At 46.1% G+C, this 25,638-nt stretch overlaps 1 protein-coding gene across 7 annotated transcripts in view; it reads right to left on the bottom strand.

Annotated features, from left to right (window-relative positions):
• Window positions 1-25,638, bottom strand: part of MED27 (mediator complex subunit 27) — a 228,534-nt gene that overhangs the window by 27,717 nt on the left and 175,179 nt on the right. For 2 of the 7 annotated variants that reach the window (XM_077965459.1, NM_001266508.1), the window contains 2 exon segments: window positions 16,799-16,906; window positions 7,016-7,057 (listed from right to left, as the gene is read on the bottom strand). In XM_077965459.1, coding sequence (XP_077821585.1) covers window positions 7,016-7,057; window positions 16,799-16,906 — 150 coding nt within the window. 7 annotated transcript variants of the gene reach the window in all.

Raw genomic sequence — 25,638 nt, 5'->3', positions numbered from 1 at the left:
GTTGGAAAAAGTTAATCACCATATAAGAGGCGGGGGGATGGTCAGAGGGCTGAGATCTGTAAAAGGCAGAAGGGCCTTCAACGACTCTGGGAGGCTGCTCCCGGCTGTGGGGTCCCTCTGAGTGTGGGGGTCTCATCTGTGCAGGGTGCTGAACAGCGAACAGGACTGAGATCTGGCCTGAGGTTTTAGAACTTTCGTCACAACCATGGCCTCTTCCAGGCCTTCATCTGTGGCATTTGAAGAGAGGCTTTTGGAAGGAAATGCAGAGGAGGCTGGTAGGAGGAAATGTTAGAGATTGAAAATAACGTGGCTGGGCGCAATGGCTCATGCCTGTAATCCCAGCACTTTGGGAGGCTGAGGCAGGTGGATCATTTGAGGTCAGGAGTTCAAGACCAGCCTGTCCAACATGGTGAAAACCTGTCTCTACTAAAAATACCAAAAAAAAAAAAAAAAAAAAAAAAAACTTTTAGTTGGGTGTAGTGGTGCACACCTGTAATCTCAGCTACTCGAGAGGCTGAGGCAGAAGAATTGCTTGAACTTGGGAGGTGGAAGTTGCAGTGAGCCAAGACCATGGCACTGCACTCCAGTCTGGATGACAGAGTGGCACCCCATTTCAAATAAATAAATAAAATAACGTAATGACTGTTGATGGGGCCTCTTAGTGGTGTGAAATGCTGCAGCGGCTCCACACACCCAAGTGAGGTGTGCAGCACAGCCTGACTCAGGGGAGGGTGATGGGTCCCATCCCTGGGGAATGATCCCATGTTGAAACAGTTTCCTTCCCTAGGAGGTGGAATGAGAGATAGGTGAGGACTTCTGAATACTATTGGGGTTGGTAGTCAGCTAGGTTCTCCGTGTACCCACCAATGCAATATCAGGTGTTCACCCACTTTTCAGAGAACTGAGTCTTCTGGGGCTGACTCAATCTCTTTTACTGAAAAGCACCAGGTGGCCACCAAGTAAACAGACCTTGATAAAGTCTGCCTCAGTTAGGGGCTAGTCTTGCATATTAAAAAGAATGAACAAGCCGGGTGTGGTGGCTCACGCCTGTAATCCCAATAGTTTGGGAGGCCGAGGCAGGTGGATTACCTGAGGTCAGGAGTTCAAGACCAGCCTGGCCAACACGGTGAAACCCTGTCTCTACAAAAATACAAAAATTAGCTGGGCATGGTAGCGCATGCCTGTAATCCCAACTACTTAGAGGCTGAGGCAGGAGAATCACTTGAACCTGGGAAGTGGAGGTTGCAGTGAGCTGAGATTACACCACTGCACTCTAGCCTGGCCAACAGCATGAGACTCCATTATAAAAAATAAAATAAAAAAATAAAAAAATAAAAATAATCAACTAATAAATGAACAAAGGAATGAAGAAGCAAATGGCACTCTGCCCAGAACATGACCCACCATGGACAATCCATTTGCTCACAGCTAAAAGTTCAGATGGTGCAGAACTGAAAGGGTTACTCATCTTTCTGCAATGACTGTGGACTGAGAGCTGGACATCTGCGGGCTACTTTCATGCTGTCCCTTACCTCTGATGAGAAAGCTGTAAAGTGTGTGCAGGTCCCTTTGGGCCTCTCTCTCGATGTCCCCTGCCTACCTGGGCGGTACACACACTCTACCTCTCTCTCCAGCCACCCCAGCAGGACTTAATGCAGTGAGTAGCTGTCAGTCTGCTCTCACTCTCCCTAAATTGCTGGATGAAAATGCACACTGTTTTGAAATGAAGGGGTTAAAGATCAAAATAGTGGCTGCCCCTGCAGAGTTTAAATGTCAGAAAAATATGAACACGCCTGAAACCTTTCCTAGCTCTTTGTGATTCTGCCCTTTCAGATGGTCACCCCCCACCCGCCCCGCCCATTTCTAAGTCCCATTCTCTGAATCTACTCTGCTGGAGACTTGCTGGCTATAAAAAGCTTCTTCATCCTAGGACCAAGTGCAAGGAGCCTCCAGGGACCACAGTAAATGATGGGAACCTGTTAGCAGCCACAGACCCACAGCAAGCTGTCCCCAGCCCTCTGCTACTTCCACACTTGGGTAAGGGGTCTAACGAGGAAGAGTGAAAAGGGTTTGCTGACGGCGTGAACATCTGCAGACAAAAGGAAGGCAGAATTTTGCTTCCTGTGGTGGGATTTGCTGCAGAAGCTCAGGTGCTCAGGCTGTAAGCCAGCGGGTCAGGCACGGGCCTGAGAGAATGCGACAGGGACAAGCTTCCATTCTCCTACCTCCTGACATTGTTTGCCAGAAATAAAAAGGTGAGTGTTAGCTTGGTTTGGCTGTGCAAGGCAATCCCCCTCCCCTGCCACATTGAAGGAGGGACCTCGGCGGGGCTTCCTGCTTTCCCAGTTCTGCTTTCCCTCGTTCTGGGCTGGCCACGGCTGCTTCTTGTGGGCAAGAAAACAGACCCAACACAGTGACTGCAACCACATGGTGAAGGCCTAGGAGAGGGAGCTCTCGGGGTTCTACCTCAGCTAGGGCAGGAGGAGAATTCCGCCATTCATGCCACGTGAGCTGCTGCTGGTGGCCCAGAACTCCCATCTCAGAGGTGGGCACAGCTCTGGTACCTCCCACCACTGTCAGGACATATCTTCACCCTGAGCAATCTCCTCTTCTTGATGACCAAGGAGCCTCCTCCAGCATGTCACGCCGCTCCCCAGGGCACTTCACGCCACTGCTGCAGGCTGAGCTTTTCCGGATGGTGCTGGGCACTAACGCCACCCTGGCCAGTCGACTTGGCTGGATGTAAACAGGCAGAGCAGGTGGAAGATGTCTGCCGCAGTGCTCCCAAACAGCGTCTTTCTGGGAAACACTAAAAGCAACATCGATCGTGACACCCCATGTATAAGTGGGTGGACAGGAGGAAAATAGAATCTTGAGAAATAGCAAATCCTAAAAAGCGGAGTTTAGAAATGCTGCCACCGAATCCTTCTCTTTTGGTGATTTAGGTTTGAAATACTTAACGTCACCCCATAAACTGTGCCAGGTCTCTGAATCTGCAAAGGACAACGTGGTCCCACCTCTGCATATGGTGCAGGGCCTGGTGGTGGCACAGGGAGGTCTATCTGCTGGCCACCAAGATGAACACGATGAAACAGGCATGGCAGTCACTTCCCTGGGATGGAGACTACACCACGCATGCTTTGTGCTTTCTACCGCCATCTCCCACAAGCTCAGTGATACAGAAAGACATTTTTGTTTTTTACAAGATCCCAAACTCATTCCATGTGATGATGATTAGTTGAAGACTTTATTGATAAAGGATTAAGCTTAATTCTGTATATTATTTTCCAATACGCTTCCTTCATTTGGCAGCAAATGGAAGACATTTTAGTAGGCAAGAGAGAGGACTCACTAATTTAATTCTTACTTGTCCCTGAAAAAAAAGGCTTCAACGTTATCTGCCTTTAGTTGTAATCAGAAGGCACTACCACCTCTCCCAATTGTGTTTCTTTAATCTGCTACAGGTCAATATCAGAGGTTACGTCCACTTAGTTAATAACAGGTGAAAGGAGAGATGACAAAGGAATCTCAGAAAGGCTTCTGCACAAATACACATGATATGCCACTCACCAGTGACATAAAATTCCCATTCCTTAGAATTCATCAATTTTTACTACTTGAAACGTGTTACACAGACTGGAAGGGAGGAATTGGCGGATGCTCCTAAATCTCTCCAACTAGACTAATATCAAATTTTAAACACTTCTGCTTCAGAGTGTGTTTGTAATTTTAAACAAATACAAAGAGTGCCTGGCAGGTTATTTTCAAGGGAGGTAGGATAAAAATATAGCACTGTCTTTCTAAATCTGCTTCACGAAATCTGTGTTTCACACGTCTTACAACTTCCTAATACACTTTCTGCTTGCATTAAAAAATACAAGAACATTAAAAACAAACAGGCGAAAGTGAGCATGTGCAAGCTCCTCCCTCGTCAAGGGTATTGGAATGGAAATGGACCATTGTTAAAGACCAAGTTATGAGCTGCAATGCTGGCGGCCCTCGAGAAGTCATCATTCAGCCCTCGAGAAGTCATCATTCACCTTTTGTGGAGCCAGGAGAGGGAACTCATTGCAATACCACAGAGGACATGAAGATAAGGACCAGGTTGAGGGGAAAAACCAACCATTTTAACGTTCTTCACTATTAAAGCAGAGCAAGATACAGATAATGAGCAGTGTTCTTTCTCCTCAGAATATTTTTCAACCAGCCACTGGGGGAAAAATGACAAGGACAGTCAGCAGGGAAAATGTTAGCATTGAAGGCTGAGACCTTTTGCATGCGAAACAAGTAAATACCTCCAGTATGGTGACTTAGATAAGAACACTAAGATGAGAAATGTAGTTCCCTGCACTAAAGCCTGTGTATAACCACACCCTTCCTTCTTTTATGTTCCAGATCCAGGGACCAGGGAGGAAGACAGGGTGGGAAGGAGGGAGGAAGGGAGGGAGGCTATTTTCTCCATTACATTTCCAGGGAGCTCAGTTGGGTAAAGGGGTGTTAGAAGAGTAAAGCTATGATTTTCTTTGTTAAAACTTTATTTTAGAGCAGTTTTAGATTTACAGAAAAGCTGCAGAGATGCAACAGACAGTTCCCATGTCCCTCACCCCGTTGCCCCACTGTTAACATCTTCCATTACTATGGCACATCTGTCACAATGAAGAAACCAACACTGGTTACTCACTCATAGCTGAACTCCAACCTTTATTTGGATTTCACCAGTTTTTCCATTAGTAACCCCTTCCTCCCTCCCCTACGACTTCTTTTTTTTTTTTTTTTTTTTTTTAATGTAGTCTTGCTTTGTCACCCAGGCTGGAGTACAGTGGCTCACTGCAACCTCCTGCGTAGCTGGGATTACAGGCACCCGCCACCAAGGCTGGCTGATTTTTGTATTTCTAGTAGAGACAGGGTTTCACCATGTTGGCCAGGCTGGTCTCAAACTCCTGACCTCGTAATCTACCCACCTAAGCCTCCCAAAGTGCTGGGATTACAGGCATGAGCCACTGTGCCTGGCCCCAGTAGTAACCTCTTTCTGTTTCAGGATCCAGTCCAGGGTAGTACATTGCATTTAGCTGTGATTAGATCGTGAATCTATAACACTAATATAGGTTCCCTAAATGTGTGGTTTTCAGCCTCAGACTACTCCCCTAATCCTAGGCACCTGTCCTCTGCCTAGCCCTTATCACCAAAAAGGGGCCCGGGGGCGCTGTGGATTGATGTACAGTAAACACCACTAGAGGGTGGTCCATGACGCCCCTCTGATACTAAGTCCTATACTCACTGCTTAATGCACACCAGATTTTCTTCCGGGGTGAGGAAGTGTTTTAGAACCAGACAGAGGTAGTGAATGTACACTATTGTGAATGCACTTAAAGCCAAGGAGCAGTCACTTTAAAACGGTTAATTTCATGTTATGTGAATTTCACCTCAATCTACAAAAGAGTCCTATGCTTCCTGACACATGGTGGACACAACCATTCTTCATCGTGGGGATAACTCGGACCAAGCTTTCAAAATCACATCCCCCTGTGTCAATCCCGTCAGTGGTTTCTCACTGAATTAAGGATAAAATCCGAATTCTGCACCAGGGCCTAGAGGTACCTCCCTGACCTGAACCCTGCCTTCTACCTCCACTTTGTTCCCCCTTCGCATGGCTGGCTCCTCCTTCTCACACTGCCTGCCTCAGTTTCCCCTACAAAGGCTTCCTCTGACTAGCCTAATCGGAAGGAGGCCCCCCTGTGGTTCCTGGCCACAACCCCCGCTTAATCACCTGGAGTTATTTGTTAGGCTTCCTTGCCTGTTGGGAGTTTCCTCTGTGGCCCTGGCATCTAACAGTGCCTGGCACATGGCAAAGGGGCTCAGTGGATACCGGTTTGTTTTTTTTTTGAGACGGAGTCTCACTCTGTCATCCAGGCTGGAGTGCAACGGCACAATCTTGGCTCACTGTAACCTCTGTCTCCCAGGTTTAAGCAATTCTTCTGCCTCAGCCTCCCGAGTAGCTAGGATTATAGGTGCCCACCACCATGCCCGGCTAATTTTATATTTTTAGTACAGACAGGGTTTTGCCATGTTGGCCAGGCTGGTCTTGAACTTCTGACCTCAGGTGATCCGCCCACCTTGGCCTCCCAAAGTGCTGGGGAGTGGATACCTGTTGTTGAGCTGGATGAGGGAATGAATGAGATGATGGCCAACTCTCTTATTTCACTACTGGATGAGACCAGAGACGGAAGATGGATGAGAACAGAAGAAGCGGGCTGCTGCCCTGCAGGGAGCTGGCCCTGAGTACTGTGGGGACTGGTGGGGGTGTGGCGGGGGGCACAGAACCCTCATCAGCCACAGGGCCTGAATTGGTCCAGGGAAGGGGCCCTGCACTGTCAGGAGCTGGGGGAATGAATTTTCTCTGGTCACTTTTCATTTTGTCTGACATTTCCCATAACAGTTTTTCATAAGGAAGCCCAATATCTGAAAAAGATACAGTGTCCCCAGAGCACAAAGTGGGGAAGGGGCTGGGTGAGGGACTGCCAGCCTGCCTCCCTTGGTCCATCCCTTGGGCACCAGTGGAAACCGCTAGGGCTCTGAGAAATCGAGTTTTAAAACTAGGTTTTTCAGAATCCAGTTTTTGGAACATCTCAAAAACCTACGGTTTTCCTAAGGTATAATTTACATACAATAAGACTGCCCCTTTGTAGTAATATAGTCGTGAGTTTTGACAAACATGTACAGTTGTGTAACAACACCACAATTAAGATACAGAATATTCCCACCACCCCACGTTCCCTTGTGCCCCTTTGGGGTCAATTCCCTGTACCCTCCCCTAGGCAACCACTGATCTGATTTCTGTCCCTAAGGTTTTGTTTTTTCCAGAATGTCATACATATGGAATCAGACAGTGAGCATCCTTTTCTGTCTGGCTTTTTTCACTTTTTCAAAAGCCTCTCTTTTGAGACCAATGTTTAAATCTCAAAGCATTCAGGTTTTCTCAATGCCACTTGAGTAAGAAGCAAAAAATAAAACTTACCTTCTGGAATACTTGATAGTTGGATTTGGACCATATATCAAGCTGAGGGGAAAGGAGAGAAGGATCATCAGCATCGGTCTTAGAATTCGGGACTTCAAGAAATCATATTGTAACTACTGTTAACCCTTCTTAAACTTGAAAAAAAATCTGATTATAGAATAATAGGATCTCAGGGTTGAAAAGGATCTTAACTGTCCGACTTAATTTCTTCTTTATCCATTTGTAGGTAAGTTAAGAAAAGCAAATGGAGGAATACAGGAAGTCACCTTGAGGGACCTGCTGCTTCCAGGGCTCCTGCAGGCTGATCCCCTGGCTCACTTGCAACTTTGATTCTCACCACGGCTCTTGCATTTCTCAATGCCAAGGTCAACGCTGCTTCAGGCCCTTTGCACTTGCTGTGCCCTCTGCCTGAACTGTTTTTCCCATAAACCCCTGTGTGGCTTTTCTTATACCCCCTTAAGCTCAAATGTCACCTCATCAGAGAGGCATTTCCCAGTTACCCTATCAAAACATTCTTTCCGGTACCTGTTACCTTGATTCTCTTTCCTTTTTTTTTTTTTTTTTTTTTTTTTTGAGATGGAGTCTGGCTCTGTCACCCAGGCTGGAGTGCAGTGGTGTGATCTCAGCTCACTGCAACCCGCACCTCCCAGGTTCAAGCCACCCGAGTGGCTGGGACTATAGGCGTGCGCCACCATGCCTGGTTAATTTTCATATTTTTAGTAGAGCTGGGGTTTCCCTATGTTGGCCAGGTTGGTCTCAAACTCCTGACCTCAGGTGATCTGCCCTCCTTGGACTCCCAAAGTACTGGGATTACAGGCATGAGCCACTATGCTGGGCCCTCTTTACCATTTCAAAATTTAAAGTTTTCGTAACATTTAACTGCCTGAAGCTCGATTATTCCTTTATTTACTTGTTTCCTGCCTGACTTGCCCACAGGATGGAAGTTGGTGAGGACAGGAGGCTTGCCTTCCTTCCCACCGCCTCCCCCGGTCCACAAATGGGGTCTGGCATGTCGTGGGCATCAGTAGGTCTTTTCTGAGTGGAGGAAAGCTGGCAGCATCCAGCTGCTGGGCACCTGTTCCATGCCAGGCACCGCACTAGGCCCTCCACACACACTCGTGTAATTCCCAGAACTGGCCCACGTGGCTGGTCCCAAGAACAGTCTTCCTCTCCAGATGGGGAAACAACAGCTCAGAGCCGTTCACGAGCCCAAGACTGTCTGGCGAGGCATCTTACAGATGGCCTCATCTGGTGGTGCTCAAATCCTGGCTGGGCATCAGAAGCCCCTGGGGGAAGGTTTTTGTTTTTTAATATACAGATTGCTCAGTTCCTCCCCTAGAGTATGGAATCAGTGGCTGGAGCGGGCCCAAGAGCCTGTTCCATTGTTTGTTTTGTAGCGCTGCTCCCAAGGGTAACTGACGCCTGGCAGGTCAAGAGCCCCTGCTCTAGGGCGCCCCTACTTGACGAATGAAGAAGCTGGAGGAGGTGTGAGTTGGCATGTGGGTAGGGCTCACAGTAAACCCAGTCCAGTCCTCCTCTGGCCACACTTGGTCACACACAGGGTACTTCAGTAGCTCATTCTAACCAAAACCGTTTTGGTTTTTACTGGTTTGCATGATATACCAGATCAATGCCTTCTGTTTCAAGAGTTTAGAACAAATTAAGTACAGCAAAAATAGAACTACCCACAATACAGTGCTGACAGGGACGGTTCAAGGGCAATGAGGAAATGAGAAAGCCATCACTGTGTCCCATAGGTGCTAAAAAGTTGACTTTAATATATGAGTTCAAGAGCTGAGTGAATGGAACACCTGGTTAATGAGCCTCTGGGAACCTGCCTTTGGGGTTGGCCAGTGGTCAGGTAGAACCCTGGGCCATGGCGTTTTAGGCCTGTGTGGTGTATGATTGATTTTGGAGTACCAGAAAGCATTGGGAAGCCACTGGACAGAAAAAGTCCTTTAAGAAGACAGGACAGGATGTGCTACACTTGACCCAGAACACTTAGGAGCCCTGTGTCTATTCTGCAGAAGACACTAAAACCTGGCTTTCTGAAAACAGTGCTTGGAAATTAAAAGCAGGGCTGTGAACAGGCATATACATTTAGTTCTCCTGGCTTTTCCCTGTTCACAATTAGTTTCATGAAAATCTCACTGTGTCTGAAGACTTTCAGGACGGCAGAGAAGGTTAAGATGATTCTGAGGAGGCCACTCTACTACTGCAGGACAGGGCAGAGGTTTAGTTCATCGCACTCCATGACAAATCATGGAGGAGCTTTCACTGATCCAGCATTCATTCATTCAATCGGAAAAATGAACCTCAAGTTCACCCATCTCTCCCTACCCCCACTGCCTGCACCCATCATCTCCTTCTTGGATTGCCACAAAAACCCTCAACAGATCACCCTCTTTCTACTCTGGCTAAACTGCTCTTCAGAAAGGTGGTGTCAATTGCCAGTCAGTGCCCCCAACTTAAACCACTGGATGGAGTAAGAATTTTAAAGATCTTCCAGCGCTGGAATTACAATGTGACAGCTCAACAATTTGCAAGGGGAAAAGTGACATGTTACCTCCAGATAACTCTGAGGGAAACCTCAAAAGAAACATATGAAATTAATTCCCCATGTTATCAATTCTGTTGAAGAAAACTACTGTTGGGCAGCTGGTCATATTTGGGAGGATAAATCAGGTTCGTATTACTTTCTTAGTGCAGCAGTGCAGCCCAGGGCTTAACAAATGCAGCATTGAAAGATGATTCAGGGGTTGCAGGATGAATAAGAATGACTTTTGCATCTTTTAGTTGTACCCAAATCACTGCCAAGATGACAGGGAGAATCCAAAGATGCTAAATCTCAATTTTAGGAAGAGGAACACCGATGTCTGAACTTGGAACTAATACAGTTCTCCTTCCATTTTGAGCGCACAGCTGTTTCTTCTGAACTTCTTCACTGTTTACCCTTCCTGCCTGCTTACATCATACATAAGCAGAGCAAGACACAAACGCAGAGCCAAGAAAAACAGAAAAGAAGAATCTGCTGGGTTAAAAAGTTATAGCTTTTATCTTAAAGATAAACATATTTAAAAATCCTTCAGTATCTGCAAAATGTTTTAATTTTAAAAAATCTAGAGAAAACTACGCATAGGTTTAGTGAAAACGTGGCCTCTCCAGCCTCATTGTGGATTCTCCACACACACCACATTTATTCAAAGTGAGGATGATGCTCTTTTTAAAAGGTTTAAATATATTATTCAGGACCCTAGGGAAAAGCTCCTACCATCTGGGACAGAAGGACCTTAGACAATACGGTCTATTTACCTGGCGCGCATGGGTGGAAAAGAACCTCTGAACAATAGGGCCCTCTTTTGCTAGGAGTGCACAGCAGGTGGTTCGGACTTGATTTTCTGCTAGATTTATGCCAAAGAAAGCCAATGAAATGAGCATTCTGGAGTCAATGCCCTGCCTCTCCTCAGGGCCAGGAAGATTTCAGAAATTCATTTCAGGGAGCCAGGACTGATCCAAGTGAGTATTTATTAGCTTCAGCTTATTTGCTGCAGAGGCAGACATGGCTACCAATTCTTTGCTGGCTGCAATATTCAAAAAAGGAGCATTCTGGAAGCTGCAGACCTTCAGCCTGATGAACAAGAAATTATTCTGAACTATAGTGCCAGGAAAAAGAAAGCAAAGCACCCTTCAGTACTGTGAGCATTAGAAAGATCTGAAAACAACAAAAGTCAACCTTGCGGTAATTGGTGGCTGAGTCTGCAGTCTCATAGCAGCCTCCTGGCCTCTGGGGATTGGAGTAAGTATTTTAAGGGTGGGTGGGGTGTGGTCTGTTCTCAGGTGAAATGAAAACAAACCCTGCAGATGACCAACTGCTTTAGCACAGACACATCTATTCTTAGGGGCAAACACCAAGATATCAAAAGACCTCTTGATACACAGGAAGAACTGGTGAAAATGGTGACAAATCAAATTTATTCACTGACAAGAACAATCAGAGCGACCCGATATCAGCAGGCAGGTGATTCTGTCTGCAATGCTGACCACCACCACCACCACCACCACCACCTCCATCACAACCAGCAAGGGCAGATGCCATTTACTGATGAAGATGATGCATTCGGCCTACCCTTTACCTGCATTATCTTTTAAAATTCCTTTGGTGATAACATGAGGTTGATAAAATCCTTTCCGATTCACAGATGAGGACACTGAGGCTCAGAGAAGTTAGGCAACTTGTCCACCATTGCATAGTCAATGCGAGGTGGGGAATTTGAAACCAGGTCTGTGTGCAGAGGCCTAGCTCTTCCCCTGGGAGGAAGAGACTGCCTTCCAGCTAGATGGCAGGCGGGATGCTGGGGCTGCACGCTCCCTCAGCTGTCACTTACGCAGCTCTTCCGGGAGCACAGTTCTGCTTTGAGGCCTGCTGCTGTGACAACCACTGCCGCTAAAATTCATTTAACAGCACGTGAACATTTTGGCAGCTCATCAGGAAGTTATCAATTCTTTACTTCATTTCAAAAAACAGTGGAATAGATTCAAAATTATCTAAATAAAACTCATAAGCCACACAAGGTTCCAACTTTTAGAATCTTTATTTAGTAGCTTCATCTTGCAAGGTGAATAGGTGATAGGCCTATCGGTTTGGATAGAATGCTGTAAACCAGCTATGGTGACGGAGCTCTCCATGGTTACCCACGTTTTCAAAACCATAAACTTCTATGTGGTCACCCTCTCAAATCCGCCCACCCTCCCCAGAGAATACAAGAGTGAACAAGAGCCTCACCCAAGAACACAGTGTTACAGGTCTATTATTCTTCAACTTTTCACTTTCAATCAGGACATGCATTTGTTACTAAAAAACTGCTGAAAGCTCAATTTCAGGGCATCCTCTGCATATGAATTAAACTGGATTCCCCTTTCCCTGGCTTTCACCCTTCCCCCTAGAAGTAACAAGAGGCCATTTTTCTGAAGGTCGTCTGAACAATTTCAAAGGCTATAACAAATCAAAATGTTCCCTGCATCTGATATCAAACAGGGCTGATGCCAACACTTATTAGAGAAATCAGATTCAGCTCCCCACCCCCTCGACCCACATGCACACACACAGCCAACTTTGAAGTGGGAAGAATGCGGGGATCAGAAATTACCCTGGAGACAGCTCTGGCTGTCTTTGAAGGTTTCCTTTGATACCACCATTTCTTTTCCTCTCTTATGCTTGGAGGCTAAAAGCTGCCTTTTTTTTTATTGATATGGGGTAATTAATGAAGCTATAGCATTAACATAACCTAAATCCCCTAATAAGATAAATTCAACCGAGACACATATTTTTTCAGTTAAGTCTGACTGGTATAAAATCAGGACAATGGCCAGGTATTCATCTTCAATCCTGCCTTTTAACATGCTGAGTCATGGCTCTTGCTACTCCCTGATTACAATGAATAAGTGGTTGGTAAGTCCGAAAGCATTTTTGTTTTATTAGACGAATCAGGCTATTGGTCCTTGGTATCAAAAATATGCATTGCAGGTAAAGAGACAGGAGGCTTGGGTCATGGTGGTGGTTGTTACGCAAAGTGATAGCCTTGCTGGGCTGGATTCTGATGGGGAAAAAACCTGCAAGGTCTGGAAATTAGGGGTGGTGCTGGGCCACTACAGCAGCAATAAGGATAATGAAACTTTCGAATGTGCTGGCTGCTTCAGGCTTGGAGGACACAGACAACCGCAGAGGCAGAAGTTAAGCCCATAGGAGGCTTCCTGAGCCACACCCAGGCCTCTGTGGCTGTGCTCCAGGAGACTGCAGCAAAACAGCCCCCTGCAGCCACCTAGGCACCAACTCAGCAAATGCAGGGCTGCGTCCCGGGAGCAGCGACGTCTCCAGCAACAACGTGCTCTTGCAGAAAACATGTCAGGCCCCAGTGGCTCCTTCCAGACGCCACATTTCATTTGGGATGTGCCAGACAATTCAACACGTTAATTGCACTAATGCCTAGATTGTATATAAATAAAGTACACACAGAGTACTCAAAATAGAGCACTAATAATGTCTGCATGGTTTATTTTTATCATTTGTGAAGTGCTCTGAAAAAAAGGGGCTAATCAAATTGGCTAGGATGAGATTCTGGGTGGAGCAGTCATTTTGAGAGCTTCTCTGCCAAATGTGGTCAGTGTGTCCTTAAAGTACCAAGGGGCCTGGTTCTGTCAGTCTTGCAATTTCCAGTTTTAGGGTCTCTGCTTACTGCTTGGGCCAATGCATACAGTTGTAAAGGGGGACACAAGGCTTCCTGGCCCACCACATTTCTGATGTCAACCAGGGCCCCAAATGCACAGCCATTTTCCTTAGGAGGAAGAGAGAAGCTGGGCTAATCTCTCCTCAGGAGGGCCCGAGGTCTCCCTTTACTCGCGTGTCTGTTTTTATCCTTTGACTTATTTACGACTTCAATTCCTGGCGCTCCTTTTAGTCCCCATTTCTCATTTTTGATTCTCCACTTTGCATTCCAGCTTGAGCATTTTCATATCCCAAGTAGGCTTTTTCATCATCTCCTCCCAGACAGGACTGGGCTCCTACCATGCTCCTGGCACAGAAGTGCACCCTAGGGACAAAGAGTCACACGATGGAGCCTGTGCCCTTGAGGAGCTCCTGGCAGATGCAGGATTGAGATCCAGCCCTGTGTGGCGGTTGGCAACTTTAACATTCTAGGTCTCAGTCTCTCCATGTGTAAAATGAATCTAAGAGCAGCCCCTACGTCATGATGCTGTGAGGAGGATTCAACAGTCACTGTGGGCAAAGTTCGCTTTGTGCAGCACCTACCTGACCAATGTGTGTTAGTATTGTTAGTATTTTTATTAATTGCAAGATGGACATGCAAATAATCATGATGCACTAATTTTAGTACTAGTAAAAGACTGTTCTGAATTCTGTGGGTGTGTGGATAATGATGACTACTCTGTGCTGTAAGGAGAGGCAAACCAGGTCGGCCATCTCTAGAGCCCATGCTCGTAAGCAAAGAGGCTCTTGGGAAAATGGAGACAGGATGGGAAGGAAGATGGCATTCAGCCAGTGTAAAGGGAAGAGTAAAACTTTGTCAGGTGGTCTAGGAGGGATCCCAGGGCAAAAAGCACAGGACGTGCAAATATGTGAAAGAGTCTGGCATGTCCTGGCAGCTACAGGGAGCACATGAGGCTGGAGATAAGATGAGGTGTGTGTAGAGAATGATGCCAGATGAGGTCAGAAAGGAAGGCAGGGGCTACGCCATGAGGCCTTGCAGAAGAGTCTGGATTTTATTCTACAAGCCAGAGTGTTCAGAAGTATGTTCTACAAAATGGCAATGTCACAATATGTTCTAAGAATAAAGGAAGACAAAAGAATTTGGTGGTCAAATAAGTTAGGAAAATATTGCATACTCTCTACTCCCTTAAGATATTCATAAGGCACATCAGCAAACTGGTTTCCACAGTAAAGAAACCCACTGAACTTTCTCTAACCCAGAGTTTCTCCAACTTGTTTGACCATGCATTGCTTTCTGCCTAACATCTATTAATAGCCTACTTTCCTACTTTGGGGAGGACTGCTTTGGGCAAGGGGGAGATGGCGAAAAGAAAGAGAATCATCCGCTCGCATGTGTATTTTAGGAAGACAGCTCTGGAAGCCAAGTGAAGGACAGACTGTGAGGGAAGCAAGACTGGAGACTAGAAGTGAGGCGGTGCGTGCATTCTTCAGTGCAGAGATAATGAGAACTGGAGAGGAGCGAGAGGGGTGGAGAGGGATGGGGGGCCCGGTTTGAGAGTTACTTAAGAGGGAGAACTGCCAGTAATCACTGACAGCCTAGACCAGCGGGATGAAGGGTAGAAAGGTTTAACCAGTTAGGTGGTGGTACTGTTAAACAAGATAAGGAAAAGAGGAGGGAAACTGAGTTTAGGGAGAGAGATGATGAGTTTTGTTTTGGACAGGCTAAACTTGAGGAACATGGGAAGAAGTCTGATCTAGAAACAAATCATGAGTGATCCTTGCGTGGGTGACATGGATGGGAATGGCCAAAGAGAATGCGCAGAGGGAGAAAAAACTCTGGGAAACTGGGAAGTCAAGGGTGAAGACAAGAAAGAAGGAAGGAACTGGAGCAGCTGAGGAGGGGCGATCAGAGGCATTTTGGGAGCACCATACCTATGAGACTCTATACTCCAAGACCATTGTTTTAAGTGTAGAATAAAAATAATACCAGTTATAATTTACTGAGTATCGACTAGATGGAAAAGTGCCAAGTGCTTTATGTGTATTATTTCGCACACTTTCAGGAAGGGGCAATTAAATAGAATGTGAAAGTCACCATGCAAAGTAGGTAAATTTCCACTCCTCCTTACGATCTCAATTCAGAGCATGCTTCATTTGCACCCTAAGTTTGGTAACTCTAGTAGCACGGTCCTGATTATGACTCACGTTTCTACGTATTTGTTCTCCATCTCTCCAATTCGCTTCTAAGTCCTTGGCAAGCAAGGGTTATGTTTTGTACCAGGCGTGACTATGAAGTTGTCAACTTTGAAAAAACCCAACAAGAATGGCATCTCAAAATGCCACTGCCCATGGTCTCTGCGAGGGGATACACTACCCTCAGTACTGCCTCTGCTGCTGACCGACAGTGTGGAACCTTCTGGAGCAGCTGTCAGAGTTTACAAATCAGACGCACAGACCATACCTGACTGATTACTCACTTTACACGCGTGCTCCAAAGACATTTGGTTTTTCCAAAAAGAAAAAGTAAATCTCCCTTCAATGAATGATATGGTATCAATGAGGAAATTTACGAGAACTGGGCACAGTCCTTGGAGCAGGAGTAGCATCCCATGTAGACAACACTTGTGTAGAATGTGGAAATGCTGGGTTACTTGTTCAAAACACACATCTCATTATATCACGGGCCATGCTTCTTATGGAACGCCCTGCTACGTGCTAGGCCACAGTTACCACCTTTTTTTGAAGAACATTCTATTCTCATTATAATGTGGCTGTTGGGTGGTGAGTACCGGTATTCATGCTAACAAACTTTTACGTTTTAATGAGTCATGAGGGAAGGAAAGGCTCCTGATGGGGTGGGGAGACCAGGCTCCGCGCTGAGAGTGGCCTGGCAGAGTGTGGGGCATCTCAGGCGGGGTGCTCATTACACTCCGGTGCAAACACAAATGAAGGCTGTCAGCTCCCATCGGCCTCCTCCGACGCTCTCTGTGGAGCCATATGGAGACTGTGCAGTCAAAAGGAATTAGGGGTTCACCTGGGTGAACTTTCCATGAAAGAAGTCACCCGTGGAAATAACACGTCTTTTTCAACAGCAGTATTCAATATATGCTGCTGTGCACAGCAACTTCCTAAGGGTGACTTGTTAGTTTTGTGGAAAAAGAGTGTCATCAGGTTGTGTCAAATGAACAGGAATTTTCCTCATGGTTCTAGGAAAAGCAAAATGCTGACCCCTGGGCTACTGAGGAGCTGTTTGACTTGGGGAAAAAAAATCCATTTCCTCAGAAGACACATTTAATGAGGCAACGGGGGTCTAAGGTGATAAATTAGAAATTCAACTAAGGGCATCAGGCTTAGAGGAAAAAGCAGAAGCTTGGTGAAAAATGCAAGCAGAGAGAACGAAATGTTTTTTCATAAAGTGTTCACCCTCACCCGGACAAATCTACGTTTGTTGATCATTTCCGCTATGATTGCTCGTTTTTAATGCCATTCATCTGAGACTCGACTACATTTGTTCTGGGATACAGAAAATCAAGGAACACGCAAGATTCCAGAATGCTTACCTTGCCATCTTCGGTGTAGACATTCTCGTTATATCCCTTTACTATTGTTCGATCAATGAACAGGCTCCGCATGACGACGATCACTTTCAACACCTTTCCCAAGGTCACCTGCCAAACACATGTAAGTTGACACTTGAGCACGCAAATCACACAACGTTGGGCAGGAGTGTGAGAAGAAATGACCACCTGGCCGATCCAGTGAGACTGGATTCACGGTGCTGGCCCTGTGGCTCCTCCAGCACTGGAAAACGAACTCTCAGTAACAGCAAGTTCTTTCTGTAATCACTGAAAAATGTTTTGGGCCTCAACTTGTCTAACTTCCCTAAATTTATTTATAGTTTTGGCTTACAAACTCTGAGGACAAGTTTTACATGTTTACTATCTGCTGGAAAAAGTAAAATCCTTCCCCTTCCCATTTTAAGATTTTCTTTTTCAAAGGTGAGGATCCTACAATTCTGGCCATTATAGGATTTAGTGAGCGTGTTGTTTCGTACTATGTCGTGGCCCTACGTAGACCTATGCAATATGTACAGAGTACAATATACAGAGCAAAGGCAGGTACCAAATGCCTCTTGGTTGAACTATCTATTTAAAGTAACTGGTAAAAGTGGAAAAGCAATACCAAATAAAGTCAGGAGGTAAAAGGAAAGTAGCTGAATTTTATCTCCAAAAAGGAAACATGATCCTGGAAATACATTTAGGTGCTTTTACTCTCAGAACCTAAGCACATATTATACATTAAAAAAAAAAATCCTAAAAAAAGTGCAGTTTCATGTATGCCAGGGTAAAAGGAACCTGCTGTGCTTGCTGGAATAGGCTCAGCACCAAGAATAGAAACAGCACCTTCCTTTCTTTAGGGACACTATGGTGTGGATATGGCTGTTTCCCCCCACCAAAACTCACGTTGAAATTTTATCCCCAGTGTGGTGTTGGGTGGAGGGGCCTAGTCGGGGGTGTTCGGGTCAAGGAGGTGGATCCCTCAGAAATGGCTGGGTCCCTTCTCGAGGTACTGTGTCCCTGCTCTGGCGAGACTAGATCAGCTCCCTAGAGAGTGGGCTGTTATAAAGCCAGGACACCCCTTGGGTTTTGTCCTTCACATGTGTCGCCGCCCCTTAGACCTTCCACCATGTTGTGATGTTTGTGATGCAGTGCAACACAAAAGCCCTCACCAGCCGGTGAAGCAGATACGGGCTTCATGCTTCTTATACTTCCAACTGGCAGAACTGTGAGCTTAATCTCTTTTCTTATAAATTACCCAGCTTCGGGTATTCTATTATAGCAACAATAAACAACATACGGATGAAGACAAGGGGCTCACGTAACTCTTCTAAAACGTTGCTAAAGCTTTTCATGTCGTATATGAGACCCTGGACGCAGACCCCAGCCCGGGACCCACCCGCCCATAGTCCGAGTTGCTCTGATGAGGCTTTGATGTCACAGAATTTGCTGAAGGAAAGCCCTGCTGAGCTGCACAAGGTAAGAGCCTTAGCCCCAGACAGCAATCCTGATCCTTCAACTCCAACCTGCCGTCAGTTTCTGGGGATGCCACCTCCAATCACCCCTTCCTCATGTCCCCATTCCTTGCAGTTTCCAACTGATCGTCCCCAATAACAACCTTCTGCTTTCCTTGATTAGCCCTGGGTATCAGTGAACACCTCCAACATTTGATTCCTTCAATAATTTCAAGTGTTAGGTTGATAGCTCTATTTCTGTATACTTTAAATAGTACTGAATGCAAACGTGGTAAGAAAAAATAGGTATTTACATTTAAGGGAACACTAATAAAGACATCTCATTTCTGCATAACACTTTTAAATATTGTCACACCATGTAATGTTCAGTGGGTCTCTTTATTTTTTTATCATCCTATGTCCAATCAATGGGTCATTTTTTTGTGGAACTGAAAATCCCTATCTAAGGATGCCAATAAAACATGGAGGTAGAGTGAGTAACTCTGTCTTTAGTCAACATGGAGCCTATTGGAAGAAAGGGAGGGAGGGAGAGCAACTGAGTTATAGTTTTTGTGTGTGTGTGTGTGTGTGTGTGTGTTTTTTTGAGACGAAGTCTCGCTCTTTCACCCAGGCTGGAGTGCAGTGGTGTGATCTCGGCTCACTGCAATGTCCATCTCCTGGGTTCAAGCAATTCTCCTGCTTCAGCCTTCCGAGTAGCTGGGATTACAGGCGAACACAACCACGTCTGGCTAATTTTTTTGTATTTTTAGTAGAGACGGGGGTTTCACCATGTTGGCCAGGCTGATCTCAAACTCCTGACCTCAAGTGATCCATCTGCCTTGGCCTCCCAAAGTGCTAGGATTATAGGCGTGAGCCACCGCGCCCGGCCGAGTTTTGTAGTTACAGGCACTGAAATCAGTACCTTCTCACTAGGCTAAAGTGAATGTAGGCCCAACACATTCTCCACAGGTCTCCTCTGGAAGGGCCACTGTTCGCAACTGCACGTTTTAACTTTCTTTGCTAATAAGCCTAGGTGACTAAGCAATTGTTTCCCGAAACACCAAAACCTGGCTGACATTAATTAAATGATAAATTGCCTTTGTAATTTAAGTTTCTTAAGATGGATTTTAGAAATACACACTAATAACACTAGAAATTTTATATGCAACTTTTTTTGTATTAAAAGTTAATTTTGATATTTTAAAGTTAACTAATACTTTAAAAAGTTAAAAATATAAATGTTTATTATGGAAAAATCTAAATGTGGAGAACAAAGGTTCTTCCTATCTTCTTGATAGTTGTTCCCGGTCTTGCGATAGAAAGATAATCACTATTAACATTTTGGGGTACTTCCTTTCAATCTTTTTATTATCAAAGGCTTATGGTTTTTGAATTTCTAACATTGTTATAATGAAACTATATATGTATATATATATATTTTTTCTGAAACAGAGTCTCACTCTGTTGCCCAGGCTGGAGTGCAGTGGCGCCATCTCAGCTCACTGCAACTTCTGCCTCCCGGGTTCAAGCGATTCTCCTGCCTCAGCCTCCTGAGTAGCTGGGATTACAGGCGTGTGCCACCACGCCCAGCTAATTTTTGTACTTTTAGTAGAGATGGGGTTTCACCATGTTGGCCAGGCTGGTTTTGAACTCCTGACCTCATGATCTGCCCTCCTTAGCCTCCCAAAGTGTTGGGATTACTGGTGCGAGCCACCACGCCCAGCCATGTATATTTTCAAATCAAATTTTCCCTTAAAACTATGACAAGTATTGTTCCATACTGCTATATAGTCTTCAAAATCAGTGTTGCATTGCTGCACGACATTCTGTTGAGAGGATATCCTATAATTTCTTTAACCATTCTCTTATTGGTGGACATTCAGGTTATTTCCAAGTTTCCCCTAATATAAATATGGCTGCAGTGTATACTTTTGTTCACAAAGTTTTCACCACATTTGGAATTATTTCCCTAGATGTGCAAAGTCGTAATTACTGTGGCAAACAATACAAATATTTTAAGGCTTTTGATATAATCTGCCAAACTGCTAACCACAAGGGTTATGCCAACCAGAAAGGTATGAACACACCTATTTCATTCTGCTCTTGTCAGCGATGGGCACTACTAAATCAAAACAAAACAAAGTAAAACCCAACAAACCCCTTCCCTGCCCAAAGTACCAACTTAATTGATTTTTCAAAACTTCTTATTATGGAAGATTTAAAAACATATACACGAGTAAATGAAATAGTACAAAGAACCCCATGAACCCATCCCAACTTCAACAATGACCAACTCTTGGCCAATCTTGTCACCTCCACCTCTACCTCCTTTTCCCTCCCTAAGTTACTCTTCTGAAACAAATAACAGCATGGTACCACTTCATCTGTAAATATTTCAGGACATATTTCTCGAAGGGTTCCAAAAGCACAAAAGCAGAACCATGACACCCACATCTATAGTAACGCTCCAATATTATCAAGCAGCCAGTTCAGTGTTCAGATTTCCAACAGCCTCATAAATGCCACTTTATTACAAGTCTGCTTGTATCAGAATCCAGATATGGCCCACACAAGGTGGCTGCCTGACACATCTCATAAGTCTTTCCCAAACTAAAGAGATGCCCTCCCAACCCCATGCCCCCATTTTATCTGTTGAAGAAACTGGGTTATCTCCTACGGAGTTTTCCACAGTCTGGGTTTTGCTGATGGCATCCCGGTGGTATACTTTAACATGCTCCTTCTTCCTCTGTGTTGCCTGCAAATTGATAATAAGATGAGGTGCAGGCTTGATTTTTTTTTTTTTTTTTTTGCAAGATGACTTCTGGGGCTGTAGTAGTTTATGGATAGTCAGTATGAAAAGTCTTGCACTGGCTTACTTTTAGGATCTTCTGAATCCATAAAGCTCTATGAAGTTTGTCAATTCTCATTTATTTATTTATTTTTTTTTGAGATGGAGTCTCGCTCTGTCACCCAGGCTGGAGTGCAGTGGCGTGATCTTGGCTCATTGCAACCTCCACCTCCTGGGTTCAAGTGATTCTCCTGCCTCAGCCTCCCAAGTAGCTAGAACTACAGGCACATGCCACCATGCCCGGCTAACTTTTGTATTTTTTTAGGGTTTTGCCATGTTGACCAGGCTGGTCTCGAACTCCTGACCTCAGGTGATCCACCTGCCTCGGCCTCCCAAAGTGCTGGAATTACAGGCATGAGCCATTGCACCCGGCCAATTCTTATTTTTTATAGAGCCAAAAAAGATCCTGGTGCTCATCTAAGTTGAACAGGCATAGAATTATGGCTTGATGGATTTTTTTTTTTTGAGACAGTCTTGCTGTCTCCCAGGTTGGAGTGCAGCGGCACCATCTTGTCTAGTGCAACCTCTGCCTTCCAGGTTCAAGTGATTTCTCCTGCCTCAGCCTCTCTAGTTGCTGGGATTACAGGTGTGTTCCACCATGCCCAGCTAATTTTCGTAGTTTTAGTAGAGATGGAGTTTCACTATGTTGGCCAGGTTGGTTTTGAACTCCTGACCTCAAATGATCCTCCCACCTCGGCCTCCCAAAGTGCTGGGATTATAGGCATGAGCCACTGCGCCTGGCCTGGATTTTTAACATGGTCATAATATACCCAATTTTGGAGCCTAACATTTTGAGGCTTTGGAATCAGGTCTCGGCTCTGCTGTTGGAAAGCTTGGCCTAGCTACCTACCTACTCTGAACATCTAAATGGAGATAATGGCATTCCCATCTCAGATGACTGTGAGGAGTCAGTGAGACAATGCACAGGTGAAGAGGACAGCACAGGGAGTGCTCAGTGGCAGCTACTGTTACTTGGCCCTAACCCCTGTTTGGACTCAATGGAGGTGAAATAGTTTGAAGCCAGTTAACATCAAAGCTGGAACCAGAACTGCTGCTGTAGCCAAGTCAGTGAACTGACTGACCTGGCCCTTATGTTAATTTCCCTTCCTGCTGTCACTCCTGGGGCTACAGCAAGCTGAGAGGGGGTGACAGCTGTGCTGGACTTGAAGGATGAATAAGACTGTGGGGTCTGCTGAGTGACCAGTGAGCAGAAAGTGCCTGCAAGCCTGAGGGTTGGGCAGCCAGACCTCCTGGCGGTGGCCATTTGGTGTGCAGGTCAATTGCTCCTCCTCTCCAGCACTGGGCTTCAGGCCCTCATTCTCCACTTGCAGGCAGTGTGACCCAGGGCAACTCAGACAACCTCTGGTGCCTGTTTACTCAGCTGTGAAATGTGGTGGGAGCTTTTGAGGAAACTGAAGGAGGCGCGACCATGTAAAACTTGGGCCCTTGGTGCACAGCAAAGCTCAATGGCTGGTAGCATCCTTTCTCTTCGGAGTGTGGTGCGGCAGGAAGGGTAACATAACAGGAGCCCTCCTGGCTCTGCCATCGAGATGGAGCCTGGTGTGCGCTCTCCAGCAGTCCTCCCAGCCCTCACATCGCTCTACGAGGATTCCGATTCTCATGTATCTGGCGTGTGCCAGTTTCTAACGTATCTGGATGCACCAGGTTGTAGTGACCTTGAACTTTTTGATAGACTGATAAGGCAATGCGGCACATACAGGCCGATGGGCATCTTTCCACAAACTAGCCAACGCTGGTCACAGTCAGCAGCAAAACGCCCACCGACGGGGCTACAGGTCGGCTCTTGGCAACTGCTATAGGATACCACTAATAAAAGCTAATGCCATCTGGTAATGAAGCGAGCTTGCTGTTGCCAAGGTAACACTTTTCTATACCAAGCAGCACATTTCCAAAGAGCTCGCTCACTACTCATGGTAGAGAGTCAGGGAGGCACTATGTTTCCTGTGCAGGCATCAAGGTGCACTTGAAGAGGAAGCCCAGCCCGCCTCCCATCTGGCCATCGCCTCCCCGAAGTGTATTTAGAAAAGCTGCCCCTGCCTAGCCCCCCATCAGGTCAGCTGCACTCTGGGCAGCGGGGGCTGAAACTGGTGGTCTTCTCTATCTGCTTTTCCAGCGATCGCCTGCCAAGCTGTATTCCATGAAGAGAATTTCTAGTCCACTGTGGCAAGGCAAGTCACAAGACAGGAAAGGAAAAGTGGGAGGAAAGTAGAAAAAGTATTGAGTTCGGCTCTGCCAACTGATGTCGAACGAAAACCGAACACATCTGGTGGTGGAAATGATATATCTACCGCCTAACCATGTGAGCTGAGAAGGTGAGAGGTCACTTAAAACGTTCTTCCCCTAGAACTCGTGTAGGGGAGCTTTGAAACTGAGCGGTATCTGTGTCTAGTATCAGGGGAGGTGAGCTGACCAAAAGCTTACCTGCACGAGGAACCCGGGCCCAGGTGGCATCCCCAACCTGGCAGAAAGCCCGTGTGTGGGGGGTGAAGGGGGGTAGTTCAGGGGTTTGTCAGTTAGACAAATGGTGGCATGTCTAAGCCCTGCTTTGGGGAGGGGAGTGTGTTATTAAAATTAAAAAGAAGCCAACTGTTTCTGTAAAACCGTCCATGAATGTTATTTTCTGTATACAAAATAAAAGTCTGATATGTAAGTGCCCTTAAGGGGTCTGTTGTAATTTAAATGATGTTTTTCCAAGTATAGCAGAAAGAAAGAGGGAGAGGGAGAGAGAGGGAGGGAGAGAAAAAAAGGGTAAGAGAGAAGGAGGGAGGGAGAGAGAAGAGAGAGACACAGAGGAGGAGGGGGGAGACACAAGGAGAGAGGGGGAGAGAGAGAGGTGAGAGAGACAGAGGAAGAGATGGGGAGAGAGAATGAGGGAGGGAGAAGGGGGAAGGAGGGGAGAGAAGGAGGAAGGGTGGAAAGGAGGGGCAGGCGGGCACTCCTCAAGGAGATTTAGGAAGCGTTTTCCTTCGTACAATACTGAGAGCCTTTCTCTTTGTACTAATTCCAAACAAAGAACAGGCTAAGGTGAGTGAGTGCGGTGAGCAGTGTCCTGCTGAAGAAATGTCTGTACTGTGCACAACACTGGGCAAGGACACTGCTTCACAGAATCACAGAACTGCAGGGCTGGAAAGGATGTGAACAATCATTATCTCTAGCTCTCCCATTTCTAAAGAAGGAAACTGAGGCCTAGGGAGGTTAAGAAGTATCAAATATGGCTCCTACCTTAAAGAAGGTGACAAAGCCGACATATGCCTGGAGTCACTGGAGGGCACCTGAAGTGCTCTGCCACCTGGAGCTCACAGTGTGCTTGAGGAACGAAGGGAGGAGGACACTGCCTCACTGAGCTGTCTGGCACAACCAGAACATGCCTGGTTCAGCACCTGCCCAGTGCGCTGCACATTTTGAAAGGGTAGAGTTGGCTGTATAGATGAGCAGTTCCCAAATGGGGTTCCAAATGGGGATCTCCTCTAAGGGGTGTTTTTAGATGTGGTCTGTAAAAACTGATCAGTGCCCCTACACTTTTCCTGGGGGTCCTTCCTCCGTATCATGCAGATTTACCCCTTGGCTCTGGAACAAGGGCAGGTGCATGCACACAGGGCAGGCAACTTCCTCCTCCGTCTGCCTAACAACCCCGGGATTCAGCCCAGGCAGGTGTCTCATTCCCATTCTTAATAGAAGGAAGCTGAAGTTTTGAAAGATTTGAGTCCAAGGTCACTGGTTTTCTGTGAAGGGCCAGAAGCTGCCTCTTGCTGTTTCCCTACCTCATGCCTGGCCCATGACCCCACATCCGTGTCTATAAATCACAAGCAACGGTGACCAAAGAGCCTTGAGTCATGGACTCCTCCAGCCACCCAGCAATCCTCCTCCAGGGCTCTGTTAAGGGGCTCAAAGCCTTGCCAATCGAGACTCCTGGCTTCCCTCACAAATGACTTCATACACACAAAGCTGACCCCATCTCTAAGACGCTAATAAACTACTTGCTCCTCTAATTTTAGCTTTTTTAAAAAAGCTAGCACTCTGAATTCTGCACAGCTGCTAGGTAGCCCTGACAGAGTCGTGCTGGGCGGAATTGTTCTCTTAACAGCAGGCTCGAGAGCTGCAGCAGCAAGGGGGATGAGGGAAACTGGCTGTTGCTTCTTTCTAGGAAAACTGTAAAATTGGATACAGTCAAAAGAAAACAGAGACAGACCAACTCGGAAAGGCTGAAACTCTGGCAGAGCTGGGGCAGAGAAGATAAACTGTCATGCCACGGAAGAGGGGGCCACCAGGACTGTATCGTGCAGGACAGTAACTGAATCATAAAAAGAAAACAGAGCGATGTGACTTGGAAACCAAGAGGTCAGACTGAGGGACTGTCAAAGCTAAAACTGATGTTCTTCCATGCTGAAGGTCACTCATTTTGCTCTGCAAAACCAAACCAGTTGTGCCTCCAATGATAAAACACAACACAATATAATGTGATACAGGAAAGGAGAAATGGCCCTGGGGGCGGCTGCCACATACGGACTAGACTCCAGATA

Source organism: Macaca mulatta, chromosome 15 (assembly GCF_049350105.2).
Source record: "Macaca mulatta isolate MMU2019108-1 chromosome 15, T2T-MMU8v2.0, whole genome shotgun sequence".
NCBI classification, from domain to species: Eukaryota; Metazoa; Chordata; class Mammalia; order Primates; family Cercopithecidae; genus Macaca; species Macaca mulatta.
The sequence above is the reverse complement of the archived record's forward strand: the minus strand, read 5'-3'. Positions and strand labels throughout refer to the sequence as shown.